We start from the raw sequence: 13612 nt of genomic DNA, 5'->3' as shown, positions 1-13612 counted from the left end.
AATTACGTATCTCCAAATCACCTCACTTGCACGTCTTTGGACTGGACCACTCCACCTGGGAATCGAACTTGGGACCTTCTTGCTGCGGTGCTACCCACCGAGCCAACGTGCCACCCGTTTCTTTAGTAGGAATAAAAAAAAAAAGCCACCCTGAACTCCAGCCAAAACCCCCCAGTCTCATACTGACCCTTTATTATCTATAGCTACAGGTGTGGCCTGCACTCGTAAATTATTGTTATCATTCTACAGCCAAGGCTAAGCCTAAGGCAAAATACCTTCCCAAAGTAGTATGTGTAGTATGTTTACAGTAAATTGTGGAGCTTTTAATTTAGGAGCACTGAGCAATTTATCAGAAATAACACTTGGTTTATTAGGTTAGTGCACATACTAGTACTACATATTCAACATATTGATTTTAACACTGCATGCAAAATTTTGGCACAGGAGATTTAAAGGCATTTCATTTCTGGCAGTTAAAATGAGAGGCACATTTATAGCCACATTACTAACTGGCTTGTCACAAAATAAATTCTGGTGGATGTAAAAACAGATTCATGGCTGTACAGTCTAGGAATATTAACACAGTACAGTATAACACTGTCGAAATACTGTGGCGCAAGAATTCTGATCATTTTTCATCATCTGTAACTTCCTCCAAATCACCATCATCGTCCTCTTCATCATCCTCCTCATCGTCGTCCTCCTCACCTGCTTTCCCTTGTGTCCTTGGAGTCCTCAACTGATTCAGAGAAATCTTTCAGTTATTCTGTTTCACTTACGGCACTTGTTACACTTGAGTGGCTAAGTGTTCTACTACGCTATCGGCCAGCTGGGCATTTACTCAGACACGACTGGCTATGTCTGAGGAAGGGGGTGGCTGAAGCCCTGTGATGGATTGGTGCCATGTGCAGGGTGTGTTCATGCCTTGACTTCACAGATTCCATATGGAACCGGACCCACTGTGTAAAGTCAGGCCCTGGCACTGAGAACAAAGCTTTACCTTGCAATCGGCATTCCAACTTATACCAAAGGTGTTAATGCTGGAACAAGGCAAAGATCTTCCTTAATAAAGCAGGTAATTTATTTTAATTATTGGTGTGGCAGAAACACTTAGTCAACAGTCAGAGAGCACGCCCAAATACTTGTTTTACAATTAATGTGTACGTTTATTACTGTTGACTTTCCAAATCGACCTTCTGTGAAAAACATATTTTCAGTCAATTTACGTGACTGTGTTTAGGTGATTAACATGATTGAGCCACGAGACACTTCAAAAAAGCAAAATTAACCTTCACAAGATGGTTATCTGGAAATTGCTTAATGGTAATGAGTAATTCTTACATTCTGCATGCAAAAGAATTTGCTCCATGGGGTAACTGACATGACGCGTGCTTGCACTGGATCTTCTGGTTCGAGGAGAAAATGCTGATCTACACGTCTTTCTTCTCTGGTAACGTTCACTTACTACCCTTATCATTAACAATATACACCGATGAGCCAAAACATTAGAACCACTCATCTAATATATTGTCAAAACAGCTCTGATCTGTCGAGACATGGACTCCACAACACATTTAAAAAAGTCCTGTGGTATCTGCTACAAGGAAATTATTAGCAAGTCATTCAGCTTCTGTATGATGTCATGTGGGTTGTTCTGTAGAGCATCTCAGTGCCATCCACTCCAGTCTGGTCGTCCACATCACATTAAAAAAAAAAAAAAGGTTGTCAGACCAGTCGACCTTCTGTCATTGTTTTAATGACTTTGGCCTGCAACTACATGTCCCTCTTACACAGAAGGGTTTGATGGACTGTATGTTGTGACACATTCACCTCATCACCAGTATAAACATGATCTGGAATTTGAGCCACAGCCATAGCCATAGCCTTCATGTCCTCTGGTCAACCACTTGTTGGCTGTTCGTGACCTGTCCCTCGTCGGACCACTGTAAGTAAGTGCTTACCACAGCTTAGGGAATGTCCTAAAGTTTTGGTTCATTGGTGTATGGAGTTTGTAGCTAAAAAGAAAAAGCACCTCTATATTAATGACTATAGTTTAGGTAAAGGATGTCCAAAACGGTCATGGTTGCGTGTCCACATATAATACATAAATAATGCAAAAAGCGTTATGTTATATACATACAGTATTCGTATATATATTTGTACACTCACCTGTATGGTCCCTGATTTACTCATGTATGTACCAGTGTGATTTAGGGATGTTTTGGAATTGGCGCGGACGATCTCTAAGCGTGACTGATAGTCAGGCGGGTGCAGTGAGCTTCTAAATACCTGCAAGGACAAAAGAAAGTGCTATAAAACAACATTTCAGTAGAAAGTAATGCACGTGACTCTGGGCCCTATTCAGAAAAGTACAGTGCTGTAGAAATATTTGACACACCCAATGGTCTTAGATTTTTAAAATAAATGTAATGAAAGTGGAAGACAACCTGATTAAACACAGAATACAGAGATAACTGTACTGTAAGAAGAGGCATCTCAGAGGTTAGGGTACTAGACTAGTAAATGAAAGAACAGTGGTACAAGGCCCACTAATGCCAGGTTGCCACTGTTGGACCCTTGAGTATAGTGCTTAATCCTCTGCTTGGATTTTATTTGGTCTCAAGATGTTTTGGATAAAATAAAATGTCTGCTGAATGCAGTAAATGTAAAAAAACAGATTGTACTATGCATCAAAAGAAACTTGCAGAAGAAACTCAATAAGTCTGTAAACTGTAACAAAGCTCTTCATAAGGATCTGGGACTCCAGCAAACCACAGTGAAATTTGCTCCAAACAATAAAAGCATAAAGCATGATGGAACTTTTATAATGACCAGCATTATAAAAAACAAAACAAAAAAACTGCTAAGCAAGAGGACTTTTTTCAAATTTACAAAGAAAAAAAACTTAATAATGATGTGATAATGAGTCAGGATGAGATAAACATGACTCACATTACATCTGATGTAAAGCTAACCCAGTATTCTACAATCAAAATAAAATGCAAACAAAACAGACAAACATGCTAGTGGATGTGAGATCTGGGAATGCTTTGCTGTTTAAGGGCGTTGGTGATTTGTCAAGTGCAGCCGAGTTAGGAAACAAGACAATGATTTGATGCACAGAAGCAAGTCCAGCTCTAAATGTTTTAAAACAAAGACAAGTAGCCTGGTGATTAGCGAGATTACCAACCTCTAGATCACCCTCCTCATCCACATTCTGGATGTGCTGATAGGCGGTAGTATACACCTCCAACGCTTTGGCGTGAAATGTCATCTCTACAGTTATAAACTCCCCAAAGATTTTCTGCATAACAGGACAAATGCAACAGTATTACAATTCATCCATGGACAACAAAACCATTTCACAATTTTAGCACTGTTACTTACTAAAATAGTAAGAATGACCTAGATAGAGTGTTCTAAAGATTCTGGCCCTAAGATCACTGGAGCTGTGAGGCATGGGCATTACCTACTGGTCCACTGATCTACTCAATATGATGTGAACTTTTGCCTTTGTCTAAAGATGTGACCCATCACTTTTGTGCCGATTTTAATAACGTGTTCTTGGGTAACAAATACCAACTTGCTGGATTTCTAGACCCTGAAGTTTTTAGTGATGTAAAACTTTGGTGATGTAAACATTTTTTTGTGTATGGTAAAGACCTTGATGTCTCGGATTTTCTGCCTTTCAAACATGTCTATTGTCTCCTCGAGTTGGTGAGTGGTGCGAGTGGCATCCATCGTGGCTCTCTGCAGCTCGCTCTCAGCCTGTCAGGACACAACTGAAAGTCACGAAGCAGAACTATCACTGTTCACGCCCACAGTCTGTTCATGTGTTCCAGAACTCGTGATGGGAAAACGAGCCCATTTCAAAGTTTTATGCTCATATTAGGGACGGTCTTACAGTGATTATGCATACTGGTGCACACATTACACAGACATGCACAGTAGAAATTCAGAAGGCCCACCTGTGACTGTAAAAAGCTGTTAAGGAATAACTTTTGCAGTGTCTACTATAAGGCCAAATGTATGTGAACATCACATCTAAGGACTGACTTCAAGGAAGACACATATTTATGCCCTGGCCATGTCAGGTGTCCACATACTTTTGGTCACGTGGCAGCATTGAGCAAACTACGGCTTAATAAAAAAACCATCCATCAACTTGTGTAGTCCGTGCCAGTTCGGATGCATGCTGTGATGAGGGGGAACATACCAAATACAGTAGTGTTCAAAATAATAGCAGTCCAACACCATTAACCTGATAAATCACTGGTTTTAGTAGAAATGCTATTTCTACATAGCAAAAAATTTACTTGAAAGTGTAGTAGAGTAATGAAAACAAAACCAACCCAACAATTAGGACATGCATCCCACTCATTCTGAGTAATCGAAGCATTGATTGAAAGGGGGTTGTTCAAAATAATAGCAGTGAGGAGTTCAATTGGTGAAGTCATTCATTCTGCAGAAGAACGGGTGTCAGTTTTGGCCCTTATTTAAGGTAGGAGGGGGGCAAATGTTGCACAGGTTGGTCATAGCACATTTCCTTTTGAAATACTGGGGAAAATGAGTTGTTCCAGACATTGTTCTGATGAACAGCGTACTTTGATTAAAAAGTTGATTGTAGAGGGAAAAACATACAGAGAAGTGCAGCAAATTATCGGCTGCTCAGCTAAAATGATCTCAAATGCCTTGAAGTGACAACCAAAACCTGAAAGATACGGAAGGAAGCGTGGAACTACTGTTCAATTGGATCGAAGAATAGCCAAAATGGCAAATACTCAGCCAATGATTACATCCAGAAAGATCAAGGAACATCTAAATTTACCAGTGAGTACAGAAGATGATTAAATGAAGCCAATTTACCAGCAAGAACTCCTTGCAAAGTCCCGTTGTTAAGAAAAAGACGTTTCCTGAATGGGTTAACATTTGCCAGGGAACACATTGACTGGTCCAAAGAGAAATGGCTCAACATTTTGTGGACTGGTGAAAGCAAAATTGTTCTATTTGGGTCTAGTGGCCGTAGACAGTATGTCAGATGACCCCCAAGCACTGAATTCAAGCCAAAGTTCACTGTGAAGACAGTAAAGCACGGTGGTACAAAATGATGATATGGGGATGTTTTTCATACCATGGTGTTACGCCTAGTTATGGCATACGAGGGATCATGGATCAGATTAAATATATCAGAATACTTGAGGAGATCATGTTGCCCTATGTCGAAGAAGAAATGTCCTTAAAATGGGTGTTTCAACATGACAATGACCCAAAACATCTTGGTTACAGACAAACAAGATTGAGGTAATAGAGTGGCCAGCCCAATCCCCTGACCTCAATCTCATAGAGAACTTGTGGGCTGAAATTTGAAACGTGTTTTTTTGAGGCAAAACCCAAAATTGCAGAAGAACTGTGGAATGTAGTCTAATCATCCTGGACTGGAATACCTGTACAGAGGTGCCAGAAGTTGGTCGACTCCATGCAACACAGATCTCGGAAACAATTGTTCTGCCACTAAATATTAGTTCAGTAATTTAAAGTAAAGTGAAACCTCAAACATTTTTTCATGTTATAGATACATTTTTTGAGTTTTTAAAGAAAAATGCTGCACTGCTATTATTTTGAACAGCCTAATATTCACTTTTCTTAATTTTCTGTAAAGGATGAACACAAACTGACTAAATTTTGTTAATGTTTTGATTTAGAATTGAAAGTGTAGTATTTTCAGTGCATTTGCATTTATGGAAATAAAAGTTATTATAATGATTTTGTGCTTTATTCGCTTTTTAACACCACTGTACATCATGTACATTTTCAAAGATTCAATGTGCCACTTAAATTTTTGTACTAAGGAAACTGTAATACATTCATACAAAATAAAGGCATTTTCACTAGTGGTCTCAGACTATCGGCCCCCACTGTATACGTGATACTGTATATTATTACTCTCCAGATATGCTGGAGAAAAATGTAGGCTGGAATAAAAGTAGTGCAATCGGGACTGGGAAATGACTATACAGGGAGAGAAGGGGGTAAAAGTGAAAAGATAAAGGATACAATAATCTGTCTGTCTGAAGGATTTTTCTGTCTCGTTCTCTCCAGCTGCTGCATCTGCTTTGCTTCTCGGCTCCTGGCAGTCTGGGTGAGTTTCAGGTCCTCCTGCGAAGTCAAGAAAATGTTTGAGAAACAAACGCAGCAATCCTTACCTTCATGCTTAAGATAATTTTGCTTAAGTTTGCCTTAGTCTGAGCACTAACGACACAAGAGGGGTTGTTGTGTTGCCATTTCATTATCTAAACAAAGAACAACCCAAATTCCAAAAAGGTCAGGACAGTAAAAAATATGTAAAACAAAAACACACACAGTAAGGATTTGCAAATGTTTTTGACATTTATTCAACTTGTAACAGAATTATACATGTTACCCACATATACGTATATACAGTATATATATATATACAGTGTATCACAAAAGTGAGTACACCCCTCACATTTCTGCAGATATTTAAGTATATCTTTTCATGGGACAACACTGACAAAATGACACTTTGACACAATGAAAAGTAGTCTGTGTGCAGCTTATATAACAGTGTAAATTTATTCTTCCCTCAAAATAACTCAATATACAGCCATTAATGTCTAAACCACCGGCAACAAAAGTGAGTACACCCCTAAGAGACTACACCCCTAAATGTCCAAATTGAGCACTGCTTGTCATTTTCCCTCCAAAATGTCATGTGATTTGTTAGTGTTACTAGGTCTCAGGTGTGCATAGGGAGCAGGTGTGTTCAATTTAGTAGTACAGCTCTCACACTCTCTCATACTGGTCACTGAAAGTTCCAACATGGCACCTCATGGCAAAGAACTCTCTGAGGATCTTAAAAGACGAATTGTTGCGCTACATGAAGATGGCCAAGGCTACAAGAAGATTGCCAACACCCTGAAACTGAGCTGCAGCACAGTGGCCAAGATCATCCAGCGTTTTAAAAGAGCAGGGTCCACTCAGAACAGACCTCGCGTTGGTCGTCCAAAGAAGCTGAGTGCACGTGCTCAGCGTCACATCCAACTGCTGTCTTTGAAAGATAGGCGCAGGAGTGCTGTCAGCATTGCTGCAGAGATTGAAAAGGTGGGGGGTCAGCCTGTCAGTGCTCAGACCATACGCCGCACACTACATCAAATTGGTCTGCATGGCCGTCACCCCAGAAGGAAGCCTCTTCTGAAGTCTCTACACAAGAAAGCCCGCAAACAGTTTGCTGAAGACATGTCAACAAAGGACATGGATTACTGGAACCATGTCCTATGGTCTGATGAGACCAAGATTAATTTGTTTGGTTCAGATGGTCTCAAGCATGTGTGGCGGCAATCAGGTGAGGAGTACAAAGATAAGTGTGTCATGCCTACAGTCAAGCATGGTGGTGGGAATGCCATGGTCTGGGGCTGCATGAGTGCAGCAGGTGTTGGGGAGTTACATTTCATTGAGGGACACATGAACTCCAATATGTACTGTGAAATACTGAAGCAGAGCATGATCCCCTCCCTCCGGAAACTGGGTCGCAGGGCAGTGTTCCAGCATGATAATGACCCCAAACACACCTCTAAGACGACCACTGCTTTATTGAAGAGGCTGAGGGTAAAGGTGATGGACTGGCCAAGCATGTCTCCAGACCTAAACCCAATAGAACATCTTTGGGGCATCCTCAAGCGGAAGGTGGAGGAGCGCAAAGTCTCGAATATCCGCCAGCTCTGTGATGTCGTCATGGAGGAGTGGAAAAGCATTCCAGTGGCAACCTGTGAAGCTCTGGTAAACTCCATGCCCAGGAGAGTTAAGGCAGTTCTGGGAAATAATGGTGGCCACACAAAATATTGACATTTCAGGAACTTTCACTAAGGGGTGTACTCACTTTTGTTGCCGGTGGTTTAGACATTAATGGCTGTATATTGAGTTATTTTGAGGGAAGAATAAATTTATGCTGTTATATAAGCTGCACACAGACTACTTTTCATTGTGTCAAAGTGTCATTTTGTCAGTGTTGTCCCATGAAAAGATATACTTAAATATCTGCAGAAATGTGAGGGGTGTACTCACTTTTGTGATACACTGTATACTGTATATATACTCTTATTCCAAGTTTAATGGCTGCAACAGCTTCCAAAAAAGTTGGCCATAGCCAAAACATGGCCATGCTTATTACTGTTACAATTGTACTTTAAACATTCTGAAATGTTTAGGGACTAAAGACACAAGATTTTGTAGTAGTGAAAGTGGACCTTACCACCAGGAAATGTGATTGGAGTTTCACTACTGTTTAACACTGCGTATCAAAGTTTCACCAGAAACCAGAAGCTTGTTCCCACACTGCACACAACCATACTAACTAGTATTGGTAATAAAGTTAGTATACACAGACCAATCTAGTCAGCTGAGCAGCACCACCCATTTCTGACTTGCTTAAGCTGCCTTGCACCCCAAATACCCCCCTCCATGCCAGCACGCTTTTATATGACCTTTTTGACCACCTTGAGGATTCAGAAGCCCTTATGAGAGGCAGTGTAAAGAGGCCCTGTGTTCCAAACAGCACATCATGATGCTCCTTCTCCTAGACGTAATCCACTTATTACAGACGGTGAGCAAGTGATTAAAGGACCATAAGATTAAAAACTGAAAGGCCAGATAATTTACGGCATGTTCCATCATGGATATTTTTAGATGATAACTAATAGAATGAGTTCAGCATTGTACAAAAACATAACTACTGGACACGCAAGCACGCACACACGCACAAAAGAGCTTGTTATGCAATACTGAACTGTACTACAAGACAATGACCCCACATGCACTATTAAAGCAAACCAAGGGTTTAACCACGCTAGGCTATGTCAGATCACTTATGTCATTTCCAGGTTCAGACTTGCACTTCTATTGAAAAACAAAGAGAATTCAGACAAACACAAGTAACACAAAACCACCAAATGCAAACAGGAACAGAAAGGATTAAGAAGACGTCACGAGCAGATTGTTTAGTGTAGTTATTTCATGCATGACACATGCTTTTAATGCTTCTTTAGGGTTGTTATTTGTCACAATACTTAATGTTAAAGAGTGCTGGCCAGGCACTTGACAATGGCATAAGCTCTGAACTCCCAAACACAGGTTACACCAAACTTACATTTCTTTGTTAATAGCACAAACACTATTACTGAAATATTACAAAGACAGAAAACACTGGTAATTACCAGTCAAAAATATGTGTTTAAATCTTATTTTGTTTGTATATAATCATAAATCTTATATATGTTGTAATCTTGCAGTAGTCCAATTGCCACACTCTTTTCCCGTTAACAGATTTTTGATGCTTTTTTTTATGTGATTCAGATTATTATGTTTTTTTTATTCTATGGAATTTTCTTTTTTTGAGGCCAAGAGAGTACTCTGACTGTTAAACTCACTTGTTAAAAAAAACCCTCACTTTCTTAACCGCTTATCCAATCAGGGTCGCGGAGCGGTGCTATCCCAGCTTTTCAATGGACGCAAGGCACACAGTAACACCCTGGACGAGGCTCCAGTCCATTGCAGGGCAGACCCACATACACACACCCATTCACCTATAGGGCAATTCAGTGTCTCCAATTAACTTGACTGTATGTTTTTGGAGTGTGGGAGGAAACCGGAGCTCCTGGAGGAAACCCACGCAGAGAACATGCAGACTCCACACAGAAAGGACCCGGATCGCCAGGGAACCCAAGACCTTCCTGCTGTGAGGCTACAGTGCTACCCACCGAGCCACCGTGTTAGGAAAACTAAACAATACAATCCTAGACTTATCATAAATTAAAAATAACAAAATGCTGCCCTCATGTGATGACTGTGTGTAAAGCACCTTTTTTTTAAAAAGACATTAAAGAGGGCGCTCCGCTCGGGTGGCGCTGAGATAAAATCATACTAGCCCAGTAAGTCTGGGATCTAAAGCTCCCATCACCAGCAGTGCTATTGTCCGGTCGGATGAACATACAGACATGACTGGCAATGTCCGAGGGGGTGGGGTTGGGGTGGCCGAGGACCTGCGATGGATTGGCTGCTGTATTTGTCCATCAATTCTCTGGGAACTGGACCTATCACAACCCTGACCAGGATAAAGTAGTGGTAAAAGATGAAAATGAAAAACAAATTAGGTGTACATGTGAAATTCTTAAACTTACCCTTTTCTGTTTCACAATGTTACCATAGGCTTTCAATGGCTCCACTACTTTGGCATCAAGTCTTTCCACCTGTAAGCAATAAATAATACAAAAAGTTTTTATACAGCCTGTTATGATATATGGGATTATTCAAAAAATAGCCTGTCCAATTTTAATTGACACACTGTGTGATAAGATTCCTAGCAAAGCTTAGTGTGGTTCAACTGTGGTGATAAGCAAGTCATACAAGCTGTGTAAACATTAGATAGATGTTAGATACCTGAACCACTTGTAAGTTCTCACTTCATCTGCTTTTTCATACACACCTGCGCTTGGCGATAGTCCTGAATTTTGGCGAGTTGATCTGCGAAATGCCGCAGCCCATTTTTCAGGTTTGGAGTCTCTGTGTCAGCATAGAGGCCGATCTCTTGGACCAGCAGGTCAGCTTTGTCTCTTAGTCGTGCAGTTTTACGAACGTATGTTGCAAAGAGCTGGCACAGCTCTCCAAAGTGCTTCTCCACATGGGTGATGCTGTCTTGGATCTGCTTGGTCTGGGTGTCCCTTTAACACACACACACAAATATTAATAACAATGAGAATCATTACGGCTGCAGTGTGTTTATGTACATACATACATACTTGCGGCATTGATTTTTTGTTTACTTTTTCGAGATTTTAGTCCACTCTGACATGACTGCATGGCATGATTTTTGCCATATTTATCAGAGGCAAATTCATGCTGCAAATTCATGCTGCAAATCCCCAAAATTCCAAAGGTACGCTACTGGAGTTAGATCTGATGACAGGAGAGGCCACAGAAATACACTGAACTTATTTTCATTTTAATAGAACCAGTTTGAGATTACTCTGCCTTCTGACATTGTGCATTATGCTGGAAGAAGCAGTTACTGGATGGGTAAACTATGCTCATGAAGAGATGTACACTGTCAGCGATATTGCACAGATAGGCTTGGTATTTAGGGCCCAGTGTGTGCCATGCACATGTTCCTCACACTGTTACACCAACAACCCAGTCTAGTGATTCATGTGTTTATTCTAAATTCGGATGATACGTCTGTATGTCAGAGAAGAAATCAATAGCTTGTACTTTTAGGTAATTAAAGACTATTTGTGTTGGCAAAAATTGATGAACAATTTAAAATGTATTGCTATTAGAGTAAGAACACATTTGCGGATTACTGCATCACCCCTGAGCAGAGGAGAGTGCCCCCCCTTTAATTGTGGTTTTTCTTTATATTTTTTCTTTTCCTTTTATTTATTTATTGAATTTATTAATTTATTTACTTATTTTTTTGCTTTACTTTCTTACAGTCTCTGTTGTTGAATGAACATATTGTCAATCTGTCTTTTATCTCTTGAAATGTACTGTATTGCTTTGGTTAGACATAAGTAAATCTCAATAAAGAAAATGGTTATTATAAAAAAAAAAAGAACACATTTGTAAAACTATTTAGTGACAAAGTTATTCAACACACATATCACCCCTGAGAAGTAACTGTCTATTTAATTACTAAATTATCAATTAATATACCAAATGTAACTTGGACTTTACCACAAAATCCAAGCAGTAAACTTAATGTTTTTGGGAACACTATTCCCTCATTAAAATGTATTTCAGTTGTTAAAATATTTCATCTGTTCATGAGCTGAAGCTGTGGAATGCAGCAAAAGCAAGTTCACATCTGAATGACTGAAAACAAACAGAATGAAAGCTTTAAAGTTGCTTAGTGAACATCCTACTTTTAACCCAATGATGAAAGACACTGTGGTAAAACCTAAAGTAAGCAGTGTGTCTAATTCAAAGCAGTTCTGCAAAAACACTGAGCTAAACTTCCACCTCAATGTAAAAGAATAATAGCAAATGATGAATGTTCAGTTGATGCTCGAACTGGTACAACCAGGATTTGGGTTGAAGAGAAAAATGAGTGACATGAAGGTTAAAACCTTTAGATTTATTTACAACATTTTCTTCTACTTCCCACAAACCTAAACGCTCTTTCAGCTAGCTAGCTAACGCATCTGGCTAACTAGCTAGCATCCCCACACACACACACCAAATCAGTGCAGTTTACCTCGCTCTTGCGTCTGGGGTGCGAATCATGATATTCCAAAACCAACGAGGTGATAAACAATTAGAATAAATAATTTCGAAGCGACAATCCTAAATTATTCAAAAAAGCGCAGATAAAGTCGTTAGCTAAGTGGCTAATTTATCTCAGATCCACTACGTGAGAACGCTGTGGGTGGTTTCCATGGAGCTGTTCGAGCTCAGGCAGGATGATTCCACAAACATGGAGTCGACTCTGATTCCGACTCTTATAACAGCTGATGGGAATTCAGTATGTTTGAGAGCTGTTCAGAGTCGATTCATAGAACAAATAACTTCTAAACTTTTATTATTAAAAAGTCTGCTGAGTCTGCTGTACAAGTACCATCCAAAATATATAATATGGACATAATCTGATAATCATTCGTCTTCAGAATACCTGTTTTATATCGTTTTTTTTTATTCGAAGAAAATGTGTACAATTCTTTGACTATACTTCCAACAGCAGCAATTGCAGTCAAAATCGGAGTCGACTCCATAATTTGTGGAATCGAACAGCTCCTTAAACTCCCCGTCTTATCTTAAAATTTCCACTTAAAATTTAAAATAAACAATTTTTAATGACAGAAATCAAGTAGCATCAATTTTATAATTGAATGTTATCGAAAACTCTAAAATGGGACACACAAAAAAATGAGAAATGGTCAGGAACATAAACTACTATGCTTGAAAGTGATTACAATGTACTTTAAAGTAGATGCATACATAGAATTTAAACATTAAAAATGGGTGATACCAGGTGGATACCATGGTCTGTTTTACACTGCAAAATGGCACACCAAGTCTGCACAGTTTAATTTAATTCTCTACACATTCCTTGTGTCAACACATCTGTATAACATGTCTTTGATTTGAGCAACTTGTTTGTTTACTTTCAAACCTAATTTCAATTTCTTAACATCTGATTAATATAGAGACTTAAGAGCTTAGACCCTTCAATACATAAGTTATTTTGGTTTAATTTTGAAACTCATTTTATTTACATTTGAAATGACATTTAATTGATTGACACAGCCAACAAAATTCAGGGTTAATAATGAACGAATAAATATACATATTTGGATGTGTAATGGAACAGAAGATAAGCAGCAGTTTAATTGTATATTTATTTGGCATAGTCATAATTCTTACAATTATCTGGTTTATTTAAAATATGTTTTAGATACAGCAAACTTTTATACAGATAATTCTTAATAAAGCTAGCTATTTTGATACTTTAATATTTGTGATGAAAAAATTATATCCTAAAGTAGCTTGGTATAGTACAGATTCTATGCTTTAAAACATACTGTATCTCAGGCATCTGTAATTG

At 39.1% G+C, this 13612-nt stretch overlaps 1 protein-coding gene across 1 annotated transcript; it reads right to left on the bottom strand.

Annotated features, from left to right (window-relative positions):
* Window positions 1–345: 345 nt before the first annotated feature.
* On the bottom strand, window positions 346–12454 carry cibar1 (CBY1 interacting BAR domain containing 1). The gene is made up of 9 exons (XM_062989788.1): window positions 12266–12454; window positions 10499–10733; window positions 10194–10262; window positions 6055–6156; window positions 3969–3974; window positions 3664–3768; window positions 3191–3304; window positions 2170–2289; window positions 346–739 (listed from the first exon to the last, which is right to left on the bottom strand). The coding sequence occupies exons 1-9, from the start codon at window positions 12292–12294 to the stop codon at window positions 629–631; spliced, it is 891 nt and encodes a 296-aa protein (XP_062845858.1). The 5' UTR covers window positions 12295–12454; the 3' UTR covers window positions 346–628.
* Between the last annotated feature and the right edge of the window lie 1158 nt (window positions 12455–13612).

Source organism: Trichomycterus rosablanca, chromosome 2 (genome assembly GCF_030014385.1).
Source record: "Trichomycterus rosablanca isolate fTriRos1 chromosome 2, fTriRos1.hap1, whole genome shotgun sequence".
In the NCBI taxonomy this organism is placed as follows: domain Eukaryota; kingdom Metazoa; phylum Chordata; class Actinopteri; order Siluriformes; family Trichomycteridae; genus Trichomycterus; species Trichomycterus rosablanca.
The sequence above is the reverse complement of the archived record's forward strand: the minus strand, read 5'-3'. Positions and strand labels throughout refer to the sequence as shown.